This window comes from Ursus arctos, unplaced genomic scaffold, assembly GCF_023065955.2.
Source record: "Ursus arctos isolate Adak ecotype North America unplaced genomic scaffold, UrsArc2.0 scaffold_14, whole genome shotgun sequence".
Classification (NCBI taxonomy): domain Eukaryota; kingdom Metazoa; phylum Chordata; class Mammalia; order Carnivora; family Ursidae; genus Ursus; species Ursus arctos.
The window spans coordinates 13702507-13722742 of record NW_026622808.1 but is presented as its reverse complement, the minus strand read 5'-3'; the positions used below and the strand labels follow the sequence as shown (position 1 = coordinate 13722742).

The window sequence follows — 20236 nt, the reverse complement described above, 5'->3', positions numbered from 1 at the left end:
TCCAAAGCCTTTTGTGACCTACCTCCTCTTATCTCCAAATACACTTCCCCAGGTCACTGTGCTTTGGCCACATGGACGTTCTTGTACACGCCTGCCTCGGGGCCTCCATACTCTCAGTCCCTTACGTGTGAAATGGTTTGCCTCTATGCATCCACTGGACCGACTTCTCCACGTTCATCTTTGCTCAAACATCTCTTTCTCTAGGAGGCCTATCTGAGCATCTTACTTAAAATAGCAACCCATACCCAGCACTTTTGATAGCCCCTTGTGGGTTCTGTTATCCCAGAGCACTTCTGACATAATTCCATCACTTATTATGTATAGCGATTAATTGTATCTTGTCCTAGAATGTAGGCTGCAAGAGGGCGGGAAGGCTGATCTTTGTTTTGCTCACAGATGTTCTTCTAGAAAAGACCCTGACACATAGTATTCAGAGATGTTGAGCTGATGAATCTGCGTTTTAAGCTGACGGGAAGGGCATCGGCGTCGTGGACTCTCGGGGAGGGACAGTCTCTCGCAGGAAATGGTTTCCCGTCGCTGGCCAAGCCTCCATACGAGTGGCATTCAGCACCAGGCGCCCCTGGACAGCTCTGGAAGCCAAGTCCTACCGGAACCATTCCTCTAAGGTCGGAGTTTCCTGCCGGAGCCACCTGCTGGATGTACATACCGCTCAGCAAGAGGAAACTATTTTCCCGTGCCGGTGGGAGAGGTGGGGTCGCAGGATGAGTGGCAGTCTTCGCAGCCAATGGCACGGCGCGCTCGGTCCGAGGCGTTCAGGGTAGCCAATGGTCAGGGGCGTGGGCGGGGCGTGGGCAGCCGCGCGCGGAGCCGGGGCTGGACAGGACCGCGGCTGTGGGGTCGAGACCGCGCGGCGGTTGAGCGGCGGGCGGCGCCGGCGGGCGGGCGAGGGCCCGGCGGAGGTGCGTGCGGGCCGGGGCCGGGGGCTGGGTGTCGGGGCTCGGGGCTGGGCGCCGGGGCGGGACGGTTCGGGGCCTGGCCGGCTCGGCCGCCCGTTAGCTGAGGCCCGGCGGCGGCGGCGGCCGCCGCTGGTTCTCCCGTAGCGGCGAGATCTGTGCTGATTTGCTGCCGACTCAAGCAGAGCGCGAGTGCTCCCTCTCGGCTGGGGCCCGCTCGGCCTCGCCGTCCTCGGGGCGCCCGGTGCAGCGCGGTGCACACAAGAGTGTGCACACAATAAGTGTCTGGTGGAGGAATGAATGAAAGAGCGCATCGGCTCCCATGTTGAGAGCGTACAGGCCACCCTCTGCCCCCACTGCACAGACCGGGCACCGGGACACCCGGCAGGTGTTTACCGGGTGCCTGCTGTGTACCTGGCCGTGCACCGGCTGGTGCGGGGGGGATCCGGCTTGAGCAAGACAGACTTCCCAGCCCCCGCGGAGCTCGCAGCCCCCGGCAAGTGAGCGCATTCAGGGACTCGAAGTTATGTGGTTTCCCGTAGCACAAGTGATGCCAGAACTTAATGCCAGGGACGGGGGCGGGAGGGGCCTCTCCAGCTGGTGGCATCTGCGGGAAACCTGAAGGCCTCACTGAAGTGGGGCGTGGGCAGTGAGAACTGGGAGGGTAGGGGGGAAGCACAGGACGGAGGAGCAGTCAAGGGCCCTCCTACTAACGGTGGGGTTTCCAGGGTGAAATCTGCTCTGCTTGGGCTCATTGAGGTCTGCATGCTTCAGCTCACCGTTGGTTTGCAGTGGTTACTGAGCCTCTGTTCTGCATGGTGGGTACAAGGCATACAGTTTAGGGCAGAGGTCAGCGGGGGGAGGCCCTTCCAAGGGATCTTGGAGGCAGTGACCCTAAAAGACAAGACCTCATGAGGATGTTGGGGGAAAGATGTATTCCAGGCCAAGAACAACTGGTGCAAAGGCCCTGGGGGCAGGAACGGGCTGGGCATACTCAAGGACCACAAAGGCCTGTGTGGGGTGAGGCGAGGTAGAGGCTGATGGTGCAGAGCCTTCTACACGGGGTGTGGTGCTTGGTTTTATGGAAGGGCAGTGGGAAACTAGTGGAGCAGCACCACCCAGTAGAACATTCTGCAACACTGGAAAGAGTCTTTGTCCATGCCGTCCAGTACAGCCACTACTATGCCTGTATGGCTGCTGAGCACTTGAAATATGGTCAGTGTGACCGAGGAGCTGAATCTGGCATTTTATGTAATTATAATTAATATAAACAGACACACATGGCTCGTGACTGCCGCATCGGATAGCACAGCTGTGGCGAATTTTCTGCAGGAGGCAGTGATATGAGCCAGGCCCGGAATAGAGTGAGGTACGGGGGGTGATGGGCTTGGTCACTAGAGCCGCTCAGATCATCCCAGCAGCTGACGTGGTTGCCCCTGGCGTTCACAGTGGCTGGACGGAGGCATGAGCCCCCGGCTACGTGATTGGGCCCGGTAGCACGCCGTGGGACGGGAGTGTGCGCCCGCACATGGTTTGGCCCCGCAGTGACCAGAACAGCCCGGGCCGCCACCATGATGAAGCTGTTGGTGGCCAAAATCCTCTGTATGGTGGGCGTGTTCTTCTTCATGCTGCTTGGCTCCCTGCTTCCCGTGAAGATCATCGAGACAGATTTTGAGAAGGCCCATCGCTCCAAAAAGATCCTCTCACTGTGCAACGCCTTTGGAGGTGGGGTCTTTCTGGCCACATGCTTCAACGCTCTCCTGCCGGCCGTGAGGGAGAAGGTAAGGGCTCCCTGGTGCTCGCCACAGCCCGTGGCACCTTATGGCCAATGCCACCGAGCTTGGTGGTAGCCATGACCCTATAGGAGTGACAGGAAATGAATTTGCTGTGTGACCATGACTTGGTTGCTTCTCTTCTCTGGGCCTTACCTGGTAGACAAGGGCTTGACTAGACCTGGGGTTCCCAGCTGGTGAGCTGGTCCGTTGTTCCCCGAGCAGACTGCCCAGCTGGGTCGCATACACGGTGTCCTACAGCCGGCGGTTTGGGCCTCTCCTCAGCACCTGTCTCGGGGAGCTGCTGCCACTTAACAGATGCTGACACTTAGCGTCTTTTTTTTTTTTTTTTTTTTTTTTTTAAGATTTTTTATTTATTTATGTGACAGAGAGACAGCCAGCGAGAGAGGGAACACAGCAGGGGGAGTGGGAGAGGAAGAAGCAGGCTCCCAGCGGAGGAGCCCGATGTGGGACTCGATCCCGGTACGCCGGGATCACGCCCTGAGCCGAAGGCAGACGCTTTTAACGACTGCGCTACCCAGGCGCCCCGACACTTAGCGTCTTAACACAGCGCGTGTTTATTGTCACGGCTTCCGTGGGCCAGGAGGCTGGACACCGCTTGGCTGAGTCCTCTGCTCCAGGCGCTCGACAGGCAGCATTCCAGGTCTCCATGGGCTGTGGTCTCATCTCAGGGTTTGACGGGACGGCTCGCTTTCTAAGCTCATGTGGTGGTGAGCAAGTTCAGTTCCTTCCCGGCTGTCAGACGCAGGGCCTTGTTTCTCCCTGGCTGAGGGCTGCCCTCTGTCCCTTCAACGTGGGCCCCCCCAACACAGGCACTTGCTTCATCAGCAAGTCACAGCCAGTGCCTGGATTTCTGACACGTTTCTGTTGTTTCCCGCTGCCCACCTTGTGTTCCTTCATTACACGGCGTGGAAGCTGGGCATCCTTGGGGGTAAAATCTCAGTGTCCTCTCAGGCCGTCTGCACCCCCAGGGCGCTTCCAGCCCTGCCCCCACCCCCCATTTTACACGTTCTCACGCTGTCACCCCTCATCACGCTCCTGCCTCAGGCCGGGGCGGCTGTGAAGGCCTTGCTCCGTCCGCCTTCGGCGCCTGTGGCCCTCTGATGGTCCTCCCCAGACCACCCCGTGCTGCGCCCCCTGCCCACCCCCGAGCCTCGGCAGGTCGTCCCTTCCCCGGCCCCCGGCCAGGCTCAGCCGGCAGCCGCTGGCTTGCTCACCCCGCAGACAGCAGCACCAAAAGCTGTGGCCTTTGAGTGTCTGCCTTGTCTCTCCTGATCTGATGACCTGATCTGAGTTTGTTCCTCTGGGGGAGTTAGTGTTTCTCCGGGCGGAGCACATGCAGGCCTCCTGGATGCTTAGTGAATGAATGAAATGGCCTATCTGCAAAACACAGCCTTCTGCAACGGGTTCCCATGCCGGGCGACTCTGCGCCTTGGGGACACTGAATGAGGGCAGGTCACTGGGTCAGGGGGTCTCACCTGGGCCAGTCCTGCCCCCAGGGACACCGGACGATGTCTGGGAACATCTGTGGTCGTCAGGACTGGGAATGCTCCTGGCATTGGGTGGGTGGGGCCGGGGATGCTGTTGAACCCCTCCCCCCACCTCTCTCTGGTGCCTAGGACGGCCCCCCACTGAGAATGACCCGGCCCCAACGTTGGCACCACCCCCCCCCAAGTCACGCCAACCATGTCTTCAGACGTTGCCAGTGTGCCCTGGAGGGGCGGGCTAGCCCCGGGGTGTGTGTGTGCGTGTGTGTTTGTTTCCAGGCTCTCGTGACGGGGTGCTGTGAGCACAGTATTGGGGCCCCCGGCTTAGGTGGAGCACTGGGGAATTACAGGTACACCGGGACCCAAAGCATGAGCATCGAGCAGCCATGAGGAAAGCTGGAGGAGGAGAGGCGCAGACAGCCCCTGCGCTGGACGAGCTTGGTGTGTGCACACATTCTGGGGAGCCCACCCCCCACCTTGCCGGACAGCGTGCAGCTCTGTACCGAGCGGCAGCCCCTCACCTTCCTGTCTAGTCAAGTTGCAGTGGAATAACTGAAACGCGAGTGTACATGCCAGTCCTTGGCCACACCCGCCGTGTTTAAGGTCCTCATGGGCCACGTGTGGCTGGTGGCTTCCGTATCAGACAGCACAGATAGAAAGCGTTTCCGTCATCGGAAAGCGCTCCTGGACGGCGCTGGCTCGCAGGATCCGCTCGGGTTGGGGGAGATGTGTGAGTCTCACGCGTTTCTAGCATATTCACCTGGGGAGACCTCTGGACGCAGGCCCCGCACAGGCCTCAGGGCTGCAGAGGCTGGTCGGCGGCTCAGTGGTGGAGAGTCTGCCCCTTGCCGTTTCCCTGCTTCTGGAGGGTTCTCGGCAGTCCTTGGTGTTCCTTGACTTGTAGGTGCGTCACCCCGGTCCCTGCCTCCGTGGTCACCTGCCCATCTCCCTGTGTGTCTCTCTGTGTCCCCTCCTTTTGTGTCTCATAAGGAGCCCGTTACTGGATGAAGATCCCACCCTCAGGATGGTCTGCCTGTGTCCACATCCTTACCTCATGCAGGATCTTCCCGGGGCTGCCATAGCAAAATACCTCAGACGCTTGTCGTCTGTCCCTGTGGAGGCCAGAGGTCCAGGAGGAAGGTGCTGGCAGGCCTGGGTCCCTCTGAGGCCTCTCTCCTTGCTGCCTCTTCACGCGGTGGTTCCTGTGATGACTCCGGTCCTGGTGGGGCAGGGCCCACCCTAACAGCCTCATTTTAACCAAATCACCTCTTTAAAGACCCTTTTTCTAAGGAGGGTTAGTTTTGAAATTTCAGAATTTCAGAGACTTGAATATATGAATTTTTGGTGGGGGACACAATTCAGCCCATCGCACCTTAATTATATCTGCAAAGACCCTTCTTCCAAATAAGGTCACGTTCTGAGGTTCCAAGTGGACATCTCTTTAGGGACCACAGTTCTGCCCGCGACAGCATAATTAGTATTATTTGGCTGATTTAGTGGAATTAACGTAAACCCTCACAGTACCCTTTGTAATAGGGTTTTTGCTTTTTTCCCCCCAAAATCCAGCAAGGGTGAGCCCACCTTCCCCCTTTTTTAGCTTTTTGTGTGAAGTGGGTATTTCTCTGCTTTGCTAATTGAACAGTGAAATCTCCCGAACCCTGCCGCGCTGGTGGTGGGAGTCCAGGCCACCCGCCCTGAACCCCTCTCTCCCTCCCCCTCCTCTCTTGCGCATCTTCTGCTCCAGCTCCAGAAAGTTCTGAGTCTCGGGCACATCAGCACCGACTACCCACTGGCCGAGACCATCGTGATGCTGGGCTTTTTCATGACCGTCTTCCTGGAGCAGCTCATCCTGACCTTCCGCAAGGAGAAGCCATCATTCATCGACCTGGAGACCTTCAACGCTGGCTCGGACGCCGGCAGTGACTCGGAGTATGAGAGCCCCTTCATGGGGGGGGCGCGGGGCCACACGCTCTATGCGGAGCCCCACCCCCACGCACACGGGCTGAGCGTCCAGGAGCTGTCGCACTCCCGCCCGCTGCGGCTCGTCGGCCTGGTGTTCGCCCTGTCGGCGCACTCCGTCTTCGAGGGCCTGGCCCTGGGCCTGCAGGAGGACGGAGAGAAGGTGGTGAGCCTGTTCGTGGGGGTAGCCATCCACGAGACGCTGGTGGCCGTGGCCCTGGGCATCAGCATGGCCAGGAGCGCCATGGCCCTGAGGGACGCGGCCAAGCTGGCCGTCACTGTCAGCGCCATGATCCCCCTGGGCATCGGCATCGGCCTGGGCATCGAGAGTGCCCAGGGTGTGCCCAGCAGCGTGGCCTCGGTGCTGTTGCAGGGCCTGGCAGGCGGCACGTTCCTCTTTGTCACCTTCTTCGAGATCCTAGCGAAGGAACTGGAGGAGAAGAGCGACCGTCTGCTCAAAGTCCTCTTTCTGGTGCTGGGTTATGCCGTCCTGGCCGGCATGGTCTTCCTCAAGTGGTGAACTGCCCATCCCCCGCCCACCGGACACTGTCGGTCCCCCACTCCCCCTCCCCGCAAGCGGGGAAGCTCAGGCCCCGGGCTGCCACCTGTGCACAGAGGGGCCGCGCCCCAGATCCGACACCCTGAGCCTGGGGCACAGCGACCACTTTTAAAAATACTTCTCTTAAAATTCTTTACCAAAGCTGTGTGGCCATGTCATCCTCGGGCGTTGGGATCTGATGACTCAGGAGGCGGGGCCACGAAGCCTGATGGGCTTGGGCTGGGACCCTCCCCTCCACCACAAGCTCCCACCTGTGGGCAGGACAGGAACGTGGCTTCTCCGAGCCACTGGGCCCATCCGGAGGCTTGAGACGTCTGTCCTCTGCTCCCAGCTGTTGTCTGGCACGTCCATGCTGCGGTGACACGGGGAAGCTCTAACTCCTGCCACTGCAGCTGTGCCTCCAGGGGGACGGGCAGGGTCCCAGGCACCTCAGGACCTCCCTCTTCTTCCCTGCCTTCTGGTGTGCCCCACACACACTCGGTGGACCCAAGAGTGCACAGGCAGGGTGGGGGCCAGCCTGGCCACTGGTTCTCAGCCCACCGCCCCGGGCAGTGGGGCAGGGGCGCCATGATCCCCCCCCCGCCCGCACAGACACACAGATGAAGCCGGACGCTGCCTCAGGGGTGCGGGAGCGCAGGGCATGTGCGGGGCTGCCAAAGCCCTGGGCACCGGCTCCCTGGCAACCTTCTGTTCAACTCGTCTGTTGTCTCAGCAACCCCGGTGTGGGTCTCCGGGGATGGGAGCCCAGGCCCGAAGCCTTTCCTGGGGGTTTCGCTGTCACAGGTGCTGCGGAGGGAGTGCGGGCGGGTGGCCTGGACTGGGCTCGCAGTCTCAGCCGCTTGAGCTCTGTCGCAGACACTCTCCAGCTCCCTCGGCCACACGGCGGCAGGCACGGGGCCAGGTGTGCGCCTTCCCAGCACCTGATTCCCTTCCTCTGCCTCACTCCTGGCCTGCAGGGCCTCCTGAACACAAGCCCCTTCTGCCCCGGGGCCCTGGGCTTGGTGGGGCTCTGGTCCCCGACTCCAGCCACATGGGCACGCTGGGGGCTGGCCTGCTGTCGCCGCTCAGCTCCCAGCACAAGGCGACAACGTTTGCCACCACCCCAAGAGCCCCAACTTCTGCTCTGCCTGCCCCTACCCTGTCACTGCAGAACAGTCACGACTGCTGCGAGAAACTTCTGTCTGACTTTTCCTGGGGACCCATCTCCAAACCCCACATGGCCTGACCCTGTCCCGGGCTAGGAAAGTGACCCCCATGGGTGTGGGGACATCATCCTTTCCATTGTGTCCTAAAGCCAATGTTGTTAGCCTTGGTCTGCTCCCACTTCACCCAGGAGCTGGAAGTCTCCACCCACTTGGCCTTTTCCCTGAGTGGGCGGGTCACTGTGGAGCCACCAGATTCTGCAGCCTCCCTTCATCTGGGCTGGGGTCGTCTGCTCTGGGACCCCAGCTCCATACTCCCTGTAGCTGCCAAAAGCACGCACACTGCAGGGTCCCTACCCTCCTACCAACCATCAGCTCCCTGGGGTGGCCCTGGGGACACCACAGCCTGACGACCCCTCCCTACCCCCACTGATGTCTCCAAGGCCATGTCGCCCTCGCTCTGAGCCCACCTCCCAACCAGTGGGCTCAGGAAGGGCACCACCACACCAGCAAGGAGCCTTGGGCCATGGAAAGATCCCCCTCAGTCAGACATCACCACCTGAGGCCCCAGCGTCCTCAGATTCGCTCCATCTGCTGGGCCATGGCCACTGCCAGCTGATCTGCTCTCCCTAGGATCCCACCAGCCCCGGCAAGCTGCTTCCAGGCCCCGAGAGGTTTGAGGGGGCTGTATTCTAGAAGACACAGGCTGCCAGAGCAGCCCCCCAAGGCCACTTCTGGCCACCCCTCCTGTCTTTGGTCAGTGGAGCAAGTGTCAGCCCTGGGACCTGCTTCCAGAAGCTGCCATGGTTGGCCAGCTGTGGGGGTTCCAATGTCTTGGTTTTGGTCAGCTTTCCCCATGTCAGGTGACGATCAGACCATCTCCGCACTGAGGTAAGGAGTGGCTGTTTTGCCCTCCAACAGAAGTCTGGAGCAGCAGCACTCACTCGAGGTTTCCTGGGCTCTCGGGGCCAAGGCCGGCCTAGACCAGGGTCTTCTGAGGCCTGCCCAGTGGCTCCATCCCCCACCAGCTTGGACCCAGGAGCACTGCCACGTGGTGACAGCAGCCTTTCTGTGGATACGGCTGTGGATGGATCACCAGCTGGCCCTGGACCAGCCCCTGCATGAAACTGGACATCAGCCACGAAAGGCCATCTGTGTGCAACTTTGTGATATCGACGAAATGTCGTGTGGCCGGCAGCAGTGGAGATCCCTGCCTTTGGGGGGTCTTCTGCTCACTCCGTGGTTCTCAGTGGGGGGATCCCCCAGGGCGGACCAGGCGGTATCTGAGGACGTCTGTGGCGGTCACACCTGGGGGGTTCTGGCATCGGGTGGGTGGGGCCAGGGATGCGGCTCAGCCCCCACGGTACCTGGGACAGCCCGCAGAGAACGACCCGGCGGGCCGACTGTCCTCGGCGCAGCGAGGGAGTCACTGCTCTAATTCACAGGAAGTGACAGTGGGTTCCATGCGGAGGCCAGTTCACTCTGAGATCCCGTGTGCCTGTTGGAAAGAGAGGAGAGGGGGGTGGACGCCTGCTGACAGACAGTCCGGCACACGGCAAGGGCCTTAGCTGGGATGTGAGTGTGTCCGAAGAGCACACACTGCTGTCTGTTTGATCAAACCAAACCCTCCACACAGAACACCGAGCACCAACTCTGTCTGTATGGACGTGGCTGGGTCAAGGCCACCTCCGGCAACCTGCTCGGCCTAGGCTTCTCTCGGCCCCGAGCAGGAGGGGTCTGGGCGGGCAGGATGAGGGCGGTGCCCTGGGCTGGGGGCACCATCGAGAGCTCTGCCAGGAGGAGAGTTACCCTGGGACTGGTCTCCAGTCGTCAGCCAAGGCCACCGGAGCGTTTTCCTCCATCAGGAGGTCCCTGGGCCAGGCCTCAGCCCTCCGAGGTCTGCTCCGTGTGGGGGCTCAGGGCACAGGCGATGGCTTCATGGAGTCAACTACATTCCCCTCCTTGATTTGGAGACAAAGAGGGGGAAATTACAAGGCGGCACCCCGGCCTCGTGGATTGAATCAACCTTAATAACAGTGTGTCGGGGCTTCTGTTGTAGGCTGTTTGCGTCTCCGGTGCAGAAGTTATTAGCGTGGGGCGGGGAGGCGGTGCACCCGTTCCCCGCCTGTCTGCATCTTTCCAGCCCCCAGAAGCAGGCAGTGGATGGGCTGGTATCTCCCAGCCCACGGTGCATCAGACCTGCTCTGGCCACCGGCTCTGGCCCTGCCAGGAAGAGAGGCACGTATCCCACCTGTCCCAGGCTGTGCCCACCCTGACTGCCTGCCTGCTTCGGGGCAAAGCCAGTGGTCGGCGCATCTGACCTTCCCACAGCCTCCTGCAGGTGCGGAGGGGGCCGCTGCAGGGCTATGGGCATTGTTCCCTGAAGAGGCTAGAACTCTTCTCTGGGCTGTCGCGGTGCTAAAGCCAGATTGGGCTGAAGCAGGGAGAACCCCCTCCGTGCCCCTGCCACCCTGAAGGTCTCTGTGGCTCCTAGGGCAGGAACAGCCGGCCTGGCTGGCTGCGGTACTCCAGCAGAGGGCTGAAACGATTGGTGTGTGCCCAGCCTGGCTGGGGAGAACCGGCTGGATGGGTGAGCGGTTCAGAGCCCCCGCTCCCTCGGTGCAGGGGAGGCATGGCCGGGGTACTACATTTAGACCAAAGTAAACAGCCACTGCGATGGCAGGCCTTTCCCTCCAGGGACCAGCTGGGCCTCCCTCTGAGCATGTCCAGGCCCAGCCACTCCGGCTGACAAGCTAGAACAGGGTCTCCATCCCGGCACTGTAGAGCCGCATTCTGGCTGGGGGCGGGGCTGCAGGATCCGCATTGCCACCCGGCCCCCAAGTGGTGCTGATGCTGCTGGTCTGGGGACACATTTGAGATCCATTGCCCAACTCTGGGTCTCTCTCCCAGCACTGCTGAGACCAGACTGTCCTGGGCCCTGTGTGTGTGTGGGGGGGGGTGGTGACCAGCATCCCTGGCCCCCCCATGTGATGCCAGGAGCACCCCAGTCATGGCCGCCATGAATATCTCCCAACAAATACCCCAGAGTCACCCAAGGGGGAGGCCCACTGCCCTGGGATGCATGGAGCTCGCCTGGTGACAGAGACAGATGACGTATCAATGTGAAATGCAGCATCAGCAAGCCAACAAATTCTCTGAAGACAGAAAAAGCAAAGTGAAGGGAGAGAGACAAGGAAAATGCACATGCTTTTAGCAACTTGGTCAGGGAGGACGTCCCTGGGGGCCACACCGGAGTCCCAGGAAGATGGGCAAAGAGCTCTTCCAGTGGGGCTGTGCGGGGGAGGGGGACAGTCTGTGCAAAGGCCGTGAGTCGTGCTCCTTTGTTTTCCTGACTGCCCACAGCTGCCCTGGCGGTCTGTAAAAATACCCAAGCATCGTAGGGCTTTGTCCTGCCTGTGGCGAAGACTTCAGTCCCACCTCTCCTCAAGAGGATTAGAGCAGCAGCTTGTATTTTGGGAGGAACCCCAGGCTGCCTTCTTCGAAGCAGATGGCTTCGAAGAACTGGCGTCTTTCACCCGGGGCTGGGGTCCCACTCCTGGAGAGGCTGACCGGCAGAATTCAGGCTTGGGAGTGCCAGCCTATTCATTTTCCAAGGCAAACCGGATTTTGACAAATGATTTTCTTATTTTCGAATCTTGACGCCAAACTTAAAAACAAACAAAAAACCAAACTGCATCTGCTAGAGACCATGACCCTCGGCCTCTGCTTTGCCCGCATAATTGCATTAATCCTGGGAGCACAGAGAGAGAGCAGAGAATGCAACCCAGCCACCTTCCTCCCCCTGCAGCACTGCCCCCAGTGGGGTGGGGTGGGGATAAGCAAGGCCAATGTGGCCCCCCTGTCCCAGAGCTTTGAGGCAGGGAGAAGTCCCATGGGTGGCCAGGCCAGGTGAGGAGTTGGGACTTTGCGGGTGAACAGTTGTCCTCCAGAATATCTGCACAACAGGGACAACCAGCCAGGGATAGCAAGAAGGCTGGGTTGTGGCTTCAGAGCCCAATGGACCCGAGTTCCAGCCCCAGCCAGCTTCTTCCCAGCCCTGCTCACATAAGCCAGGGCTCTCCCAGGCAGCTAAAGGCAAGGGTCACTGCTATCCTAGTTTGGGGTGCTCCAATGGGGGCTTGGGCCCCCATGCCCTGGGAGAGCACAGAGGGGACTCAGGCCTGTCCTCCCCAGGCTCACAAGGCCAAGAGCCTGGCCTGGGAGCTATAAATAGCAGCCGCAGAGCGGAGCTGCTGCCTGTGCCCACGCTCCTACGCATGAGTCAGCCTGGCCTGGCCTGGGCAGGCGCCCGGAGGAGCCAGAGAGCTGGCCAGAGGCTGGAGGCCTGGCCCAAGTGCAGGCTGGTCACTCAGGAGACCAAGGCAGGCAGGCCATTGGAATGGGAGGGAGAGGGGCTGTCACCTCAGGGCGCCTATGTACCGGGCAGCCCCTCGAAGATGAACGTCATCCTGATTGCTCCCTGCACCCCTGAAAGGTGAGACAGCAGTGATCTTCATTCACAGATGGGGACACAGGCTCAGAGGGGCGCTTGGCTGGGACATGGCAACCCAAACCAGAAGTTATTCTCTGTCTGTCGATCGAGCGGTCTCCATCTCTGGTTGAGGGCACCCCGAGATGAGGGGCTGGGGCCAGATCATCCTCTGAGGTGCCCCCACAGGGCCAACAACAGGACAGGGCAGGAGGGACATGTGCCCAGGGAATAGTTCCAAGCAGCCCACAGGGACCAGCAGGAGACTCAGATGAGAAGCTGGATTTGACCTGGAGGCGAAGGGAGCCATATGCAGCATTAGGGTTTGGGAGGCCGATGTTGGAAGCTGGGCACTGGATGCCCATGCGGGAAGGAGGGCTGGAGAGGTGATTCTGGGAGACTAGGAAGGAGGCAGGTGGGACCGCCTAGGTGGGAGAGGCCTGTGGGTGAAGTGGAGGGGCTGGATCAGGGAGAAATGGGGACCTCCAAGCCCTGAAAGCAGGACTAAGCTCAGGGGCCCAGCCTCCATGGGAGCAGTGCCTGTGTTTCCACGGGAGGAGGAAGCATCGACCTCAGTCAGAGCAGAGAGATGGTGCGTCAATGAGAGTCAAGAAGCTAAGAGCCAGAGGGGCCTGAAGGCTCCATCTGAGCCTCTGCTCACACACTCATGATGCGGAGCTCACCATCCACCAGACTGCTCCCCCTCCGATTGCTCTGACCCCAGAAATCCCTTCTTGTGGGACCTGAGTGTCAGCCTCCCTATCAAGGGGCATCTTATTCCAACAGGTTTTGGGGAGCCTAGGACTGCCTTATGCCCACCCCTCGTCCGGTTGGTGCACCCAAAAGTCCAGTCTCCTCTGAGATGAGCCTCTGCCTCCCTTCTAGTCCTTCAGGAGGGAGAGAGCGATGGTATCTTGTTGCCTTAAATGTGGGCACACAGAGACTTCAAACAACCAGGGACTGCTGAAACGCAAACATCTATTCTCAGAGACAACTCCTATTTGAGGAAGATAGATATTTTCCTACCAAAACCCACAAACACAGCCCCCCAGTCCCCTTTGCACACCCCCACTTCAAATGGTCTCCCAGACTTATCACTGTCCTCTCCCCCTGGGTGGGTTGCCCTTAGGGGCACGAACGCAGACCTAGTGCTGTCCTCACTTCCCTTCTGGCACCCCTCTCCTACCCCTGGCAGGGCAAAGCCCCTAGGATGGGGGAGGGGTCTCCAGGCACACTCCCCTTGCCTGGGAGCCCCCTGGGCCACCGTTGCTCTCTCATACATCCCTTTATCCGTTCATCATGTCTTCATCCCAGCAAAGCCCCAGCACACCCCACCAACGCCGGGGCCCTAAGATGCAGTTCCGCCAACAGCCCCTTCCCTTGGCTCCCGGGTGACGCGACGCTGCCCCGCTCTTGCCCAGCCCCTGGCTCCAGGGTGACCCTGGGGCGCGGGGCTCCCAAAGAGACAGGCAGATCCCACCCCATCGCGCCCCCTCCCCCGCCCCCGGCCTGGCGACTCCCAGGGGCGCTGGCAGGAGTGCGTGTGCGCGGGGCGGGGGTCCGGGCGGCGGTGACCTTGGCCGGGCGCGGGTCCCCGGGGAGGGGCGGAGCGCGGCGCCCGGCGGGCGGGGACGGGCGGGGACCGGCGCGGGCGCGGCGGCGGCGGCGGCGGCTCCGGCGGGCGGGCGGCGGGCGCGCGGGGGGCGGCGGCGCCCGAGCGGACACGAGCCGGCCAGCAAGCAGCCGCGGCGGCGCCGCAGGACGAGCGCCCAGGTAGGCGGCCGGGGCGGGGGCCGGGGCGCCCGGCCCCGCCGCACCCCACCCGCGAGGCCCGCGGGGCCCTCTCCCCGCGCGCCCCTCCTTTGTCCGAGCCCCACCCTTGCGGCCGCGGGGCCGGGCCCTCCTGTTCCCGGTGGCCCCCCGCCCCCGCCCGGACCCCTCCCCAGTCCGTGGAGCCCCGGCCGCGCCGCCCTCGGGGCGCCCACCTTGGACAGCTCCCCCTGGGCTCCCTCCCGCCCCCGCGGTACTTGCCGCGCGCCCCTCCGCCAAGCCAGCCCCTCCCCCAGGCCCGCCGCATCCCCCTCTCTGGGTGGGTCGGTCCTGCTCGGTCAGAGCCCCCTTCGTGAGGGGCCAGGCGGGCCCTGGGCCCGTCTTCCCGCCGAGCACCCGCTCAGCCTCCTGACCCTCGGCTGAGCCAAGCCCCTCACCCAGGAGCCCCTCCCTTGGTCGGGCCCTTCCCCCACCACTGAGAGCCTTCGGTGGCCAAGCGGAGCCGTGGGCTGGACCCCTGAGTGTGCCTCCCCTCCCTCAGGCCCCCGTCATTAGTCAGGCAGTCCCTAGGTCGACCCCTCCCCCATTTGGTTAAGCAGTGTGTGTGTGTGTGTGTGTGTGTGTGTGTGTGTGTGTGTGTCCTGTGCCCTCCCCCAGGTCAAGGCCTGCTCACCTGGCCCCCGGGAGCGTCAGGGAGGGCTCCCTTGCACAGGAGGACCCTGCGCTGTGTAGCCAACCAGGGCCCAATTCAAATCCTACTCTGCTCTGCTGCCTCCCTGCTCTGTGACCTTGAGCCAGGGCCTCCCCCCTCTGAGCCTCAGTGCCTACAACCCCCTACCCCCACCCCACAGGAAGTGAGGGTGGGATTCGAACGGCACCAGGTAGGTGCCTGGCATGGACTTGGGGGTTAGTGAATGGGGGCTCCTACTCCAGGGACTCGGGCCCCAGAAGGTCCCCTCCTGGAGGTCGTCCTGCTGCTGATGGGCCTGGAGTCCTGCCAGGGGGTCTGGACCCAGAGCAGGGCAAGGGTGGTCTGGGTCCCCAGCCAGCTATGGTGGTGCCTGGCTGCGCTCTCATGTGCCCCCTTCTCCGGGTGCCCACCTGGGGAAGGGCAGTGCCTGCAGAGCTGGCTGGCTCCCCTCGCCGGCCCCCCCCCCCCAGCTTCCTCCCAATGCTGAGAACTGCCATGCATGTCCCCAACATGCCTGGTGTCTACGAGGAGTTAGGACTGGTAAGCACGTACAGTGTGCCTCGCACGGAAGCGGGGCATGTGTCTGCTCTTACTTTGATTGTCCTGTTTTTGGCAAACCTGGTACTTTTGATCCTTCGGAACCTGCCTCTACAACGCATGGGCAGCTGAGTGCTTTACACCCTGAGCCCTTGTGATTGGTAATCACGATCGTGCATCTTTACCGAGGACCCCCGGTTCCAGGAGCCTGGCCTGGGCTTTATCCAGCTTCCACATTGCTTGTCTCAGCAGGCACTGTGACAAAACCAAGGCTCGGGGACCCCGGGGCCTCACCGCCAGCTTCACACCACCTAGCCTTACAGCCCACACACAGCTGAGGGAGGTAACTTGGTCCAGGCGCAACCTTGTGTCTCCTTCCTCCCACTGTGGACCTACCTCCGTACGGAGGGGCCCTCAGAGACCGCTGGGAAGGAGAAAGGGAAACGGTGTCCTGCTTTCCCTAAGTAAGGACACAGATGCTGGGGACAACTCTTCTGCTGTCCCACCCCCAGCCCAGGCCTCTTCCCCCACCCACAGCATTTCAGGAATTGCTGTGCTGTGTGACCTCGCAAGGACACTGGACCTCTCTGAGTACAAGTGCAGAGAGAGAGGCTAGGAGGATGCCCTTTTAGGAAGATCTGTTCCTCCAGAAACAGCAGACCTTGAACCAGAGGCCACAGCAGGCCAGACTCGTCTGGAGGCAGAATGCAGGAAGTGGGGACCTTTCTCACTGGGTCCAGTTCTTGTTTTCTCACCTCTGACCTGGGCCGCTGTCAGGAATTGGTGCCATGATTTGCAAATTGTGGCTCTCGGATCTCCAGCCTCAGGATTGCACCTATGGGATGAGAGAGGAGAGGAGCTTTATGGTGCCAGTTCCCTGGGCCACCAGGTTTGTCACCTCCGGGCCCAAGAGGACAGGCAGGCTAAAGATGCCCGACCACGTGGCCTCCACGAGGTTCAAGAGCCTCTGGGCTGAGGGAAGAGCAGGAAGCCTGGGGGTGCTGGAGAGAGGCACCATTTCACAGAGGAGGAAACTGAGGCTCGGGGTAGCAACGCAGCTTGCCTAGGTCACAGAGCCAGGTCCGCTGGCTTCCGAGAGCCCATGGCCACCCTGGGAAGCGAAGGAGAAGCCAGTGCAGCCTGGGAGGGGAGCATGCAGGTGAGGAAAGGAATTAGTGCCCTGCACATGGGCATCTTTGCACGTCTTCCAGCCAGGGTCCTCTGGGAGCGAGCTTGGGCCCCAGAATGTGTCGGGGCAGGGAAGCAAGCAGAGGGGGCTGGCTCCAAGCCTGCATGCAGGGCGGAATTGCGAAGTCAGCCAAACCAACCAGAGGGCCTTCCCGGGACGCAGGAGAGATGCCTTCTCCGAGGAGAAGCTGCCCCTCGTACCATCACCTCACCCCCAGGGGCCCAGAGCCATCCCTCCTGCCTGTGGCCTCTGGTGCCTGACACTCCTCTCTGTGCAGGGTCGGTCTGGGGTTCCAGCAGCTGGCACGAGCCCTCCCGGCCCCGACCCCCAGCCCCTGCGAGGAAGATGCCTGAGCAGAGCAACGACTACCGAGTGGTGGTGTTCGGGGCGGGCGGCGTGGGCAAGAGCTCGCTGGTGCTGCGCTTCGTGAAGGGCACCTTCCGGGACACCTACATCCCCACCATCGAGGACACCTACCGGCAGGTGATCAGCTGCGACAAGAGCGTGTGCACGCTGCAGATCACCGACACGACCGGCAGCCACCAGTTCCCGGCCATGCAGCGGCTGTCCATCTCCAAGGGCCACGCCTTCATCCTGGTCTACTCCATCACCAGCAAGCAGTCGCTGGAGGAGCTGGGGCCCATCTACAAGCTCATCGTGCAGATCAAGGGCAGCGTCGAGGACATCCCCGTCATGCTGGTGGGCAACAAGTGCGACGAGACGCAGCGGGAGGTGGACACCCGCGAGGCCCAGGCCGTGGCCCAGGAGTGGAAGTGCGCCTTCATGGAGACGTCGGCCAAGATGAACTACAACGTCAAGGAGCTTTTCCAGGAGCTGCTCACGCTGGAGACACGCCGGAACATGAGCCTGAACATCGACGGCAAGCGCTCCAGCAAACAGAAGAGGACAGACCGCGTCAAGGGCAAATGCCTCCTCATGTGAGCCCAGAACGCCCGCCACCAGCCGGCCCATGCCTCTCCCAACGCCCCCGCTCCCCCTCCTCCTCCGGTCCTCTGCTCCCGGCCCTCCGGTCCTCCCTGCCCTCCTCCCCACCTTCTTCTCTCTCCTTCTCATCTCTTCCACTTCTCTTCCTTCACCCAACACCTCTGCAGGGGAAACCGAGGCCCCGGTGAGCCCGCGGCAGGTCTGGGGCTCCAACCTGGCTCTGCCGCATGGCTCTGCCTCCCGCCCTCCCCCCCCAGGCCTGTCTGCACCCCCCAAAGCCAAGTGCTGGAGGTGGCCCCCTGGATCCGCACATGAGAAAATGGGGAAGCTGCCTGTCCCCACTGGGACCGAGGACGCCAGGTCTTCCCTGTCTCTGCCTGTCTCTGTCTCTTTCCCTTGGGTGCCCTAGCCAGACCTGTGTCTCCCCCATCAGATCACTGTGACCCTGCTGGGGAGGGGGAGCTGAAACGCACATGGACCTCAGAGTTTGTTTTCCCCTCTTTGGTGTTTACCACACACTGCCCCTGCTCTGTCCTTCATGACCTCTGTCCTGTGCCCCCACCCCAGGTCCCAGATCGATCCTCACCCCTGTCCCCACAGCCTCGGGGTGGGGGGGAGGCTTGCGGGATGGGTCTCAGGCCACCAGGCAATAACCACAGAGCCAGCAGCAGCCCCCTGCCAGCCTGGAATTCCACTCCTCGTCCCGCCTGGGGTGAGGCCCAGGGTGCAGGCAGGGGAGGCCTAGGACTGGCTCATGGCCACAGCACAACTCAAGGGGACCGTCCAGCGTGAATATGGGGTGCATTCCCAGACACGGCCCCCACAGATTGGCACAGCCTGTCACCACCAAGCCTCAGGCAGGGGCACATGGGGTGCTGGGGAGGGGGTACCTGGGGCCCCATCCAGGGACAGGCAGCTGGACCCAGCACCAGCAGGATCTGAGGGGAATCGAGGCAGAGCTCTACCCAGCCCACTGCCTCCCGCCAACTGTGCCCCAGAGAAGGGGGCTCTGCCCAGGAAGGTGTGTTTCCTGGAGTCAGGGTGCTTCTGCCACCATGAGGTTCTGAGCGCTTTCCGAGAGTGTGCGGCTACCTGCACACCCACGGGACCCTGCGGGGCTGTGTCTGACGAGCATGGAGGTGAGCTGTAGGCCTGGGGGGGAGAGCGCGGATGGCGTATTTGTGTAACTTGGTGCGCACAGGCAGACGGCTTGGGTCTGAGCATGGGTCCGTGCGTGCACGTGTGCGTGTGTGCCTGTCATTTGGGTGGTAAGTCTCCGTCACGGTCTCCGTGTAGTAATGGTGTAGGCTGGACGTAGGGTGGGCAGTGTGGTCGTCGACAGGACTGGCGATTTGTGTCGATGGGAACCTTCGTACCAGCGTAAGTGTGACTGTAAGTGTTGTATTTTGGGGAGTGGGTGACGTGATTCATAGGACCGCAGCGTAAACCTGTTGGTTCTGTCTGAGGAACGCCGAGCCTGTGACTTCATAGCGAGGTGGCTCTCGGCTATGTAGCGGTCAGCTGTTGGTGCCTCACAAATGACCACAAAGCCAGCCACCAGAAACTGGACATGTTTGTCATCTGTGTTCCTGGGGGTCAGGAGCCTGGGCACGGCTTGCCTGAGACTTCCACTCGGGACCTCGCAAGGCTGCGAGCAGAGTGCGGGCTGGCTGCCGTCTCATCGAAAGGGGACCCATCTGTTCCCAAGCTCACGCGGCTGTCAGCGGCGTTAAGTTTTCCGCAGTCACAGGCCCGAGGGGCTCTGTTGCTCCCTGGACGTCAGCCCCCTGTGGCTCCTTGGCACGTGGGTCTCTCCTGGGGTTGCTCGCAGAGTCGGGCTTCCCGGGGGTGACGGAGCTGCACGTGTGTGCTGGCGTGTTCCTATGCGCGTTGGGACTGACCTGTGTGCACGTGCATGAGAAAGGCCATGTCGAGGTATGGTCATGTGACCCCACGGGGACTGTTTGTAGGTAAGACGGACTGTTTGTGTCCATCCTGGTAGCCATGTGTTTGGTCTTGTCTGTGTTCATGGGACTCCGCAAATGTTTACTGGGCACGCTGTGTAGAGAGGGAGGGAGTGTGTGTGTGCAAGCGTGTGTGTCACCGCCTGGCACATGGACAGGCCCTTGGAAAAGGTGGTAGCATCCTGCCGGAGCACAGCTGAGCCCCTTTATCCTGCGGCGGGTCCAGGGCCCACCAGCAGCTGGTGTTGCTCCCTTCCCCACCCCGGGAGCGTTTCCCGGCCTTGCTGGGCAGGGGTCTGCAGCCCTTTCTCAGGGACACACCCTGATAGCACAATCTCCCTGGGGCCCTGCCCACCTCCAGGCCTTTCCCTGCCCCAGGCCATGGTCCCCTGGGGAGAAAGGGGTTCTGGAGCAGGAGGGGCCTGACCTGCCCCAGCTGCTGGCCCATCCTGCCTGGGCATCCCTGGTTCTGGGGACCATGCCAGGCCATGCTTGCTGTGATTCCACCCCTGCCCCTCCTCCCCCTGCATGTGGGTGCCCCCCGCCCCCCACATTGTGGGGTCTGTGTAGCATTTGCTCTAGAAATAGTCTTCCTGCAATAAAGAAGTGGATCCTGCATTCCCCATCAGTGCCCTTTCTTTGGCGTCAGGGAGGGCAGTCCACCACCTGCAAAAGATAAACATGAAGGATGGGAGGTGAGGGATGGGGGTGAGGGATGGGGAGGAGGTGAGGGATGGGGGTGAGGGATGGGGAGGAGGTGAGGGATGGAGGTGGGGAATGGGGAGGAGGTGGGGGAT

General features: G+C 61.7%; 2 protein-coding genes across 3 annotated transcripts; both read left to right on the top strand.

The window, feature by feature from the left end:
* The first annotated feature begins 823 nt into the window (after positions 1–823).
* SLC39A3 (solute carrier family 39 member 3) lies at positions 824–9891 on the top strand. Its single transcript, XM_026481024.4, has 3 exons — positions 824–920; positions 2364–2695; positions 5939–9891. Exons 2-3 carry the CDS (start codon positions 2486–2488, stop codon positions 6671–6673), a joined length of 945 nt encoding a protein of 314 aa, XP_026336809.1. The 5' UTR covers positions 824–920; positions 2364–2485; the 3' UTR covers positions 6674–9891.
* Positions 9892–12186: 2295 nt separating this feature from the next.
* On the top strand, positions 12187–20062 carry DIRAS1 (DIRAS family GTPase 1). 2 transcript variants are annotated; one of them, XM_044377964.3, is made up of 2 exons: positions 12187–12349; positions 16808–20062. In XM_044377964.3, the coding sequence occupies exon 2, from the start codon at positions 16876–16878 to the stop codon at positions 17470–17472; it is 597 nt and encodes a 198-aa protein (XP_044233899.1). In that variant the 5' UTR covers positions 12187–12349; positions 16808–16875; the 3' UTR covers positions 17473–20062. The 2 variants fall into 2 exon arrangements, with proteins under 2 accessions (XP_044233899.1, XP_026336817.1); XM_026481032.3 differs by lacking the exon at positions 12187–12349 and adding an exon at positions 14035–14116.
* Positions 20063–20236: the final 174 nt, after the last annotated feature.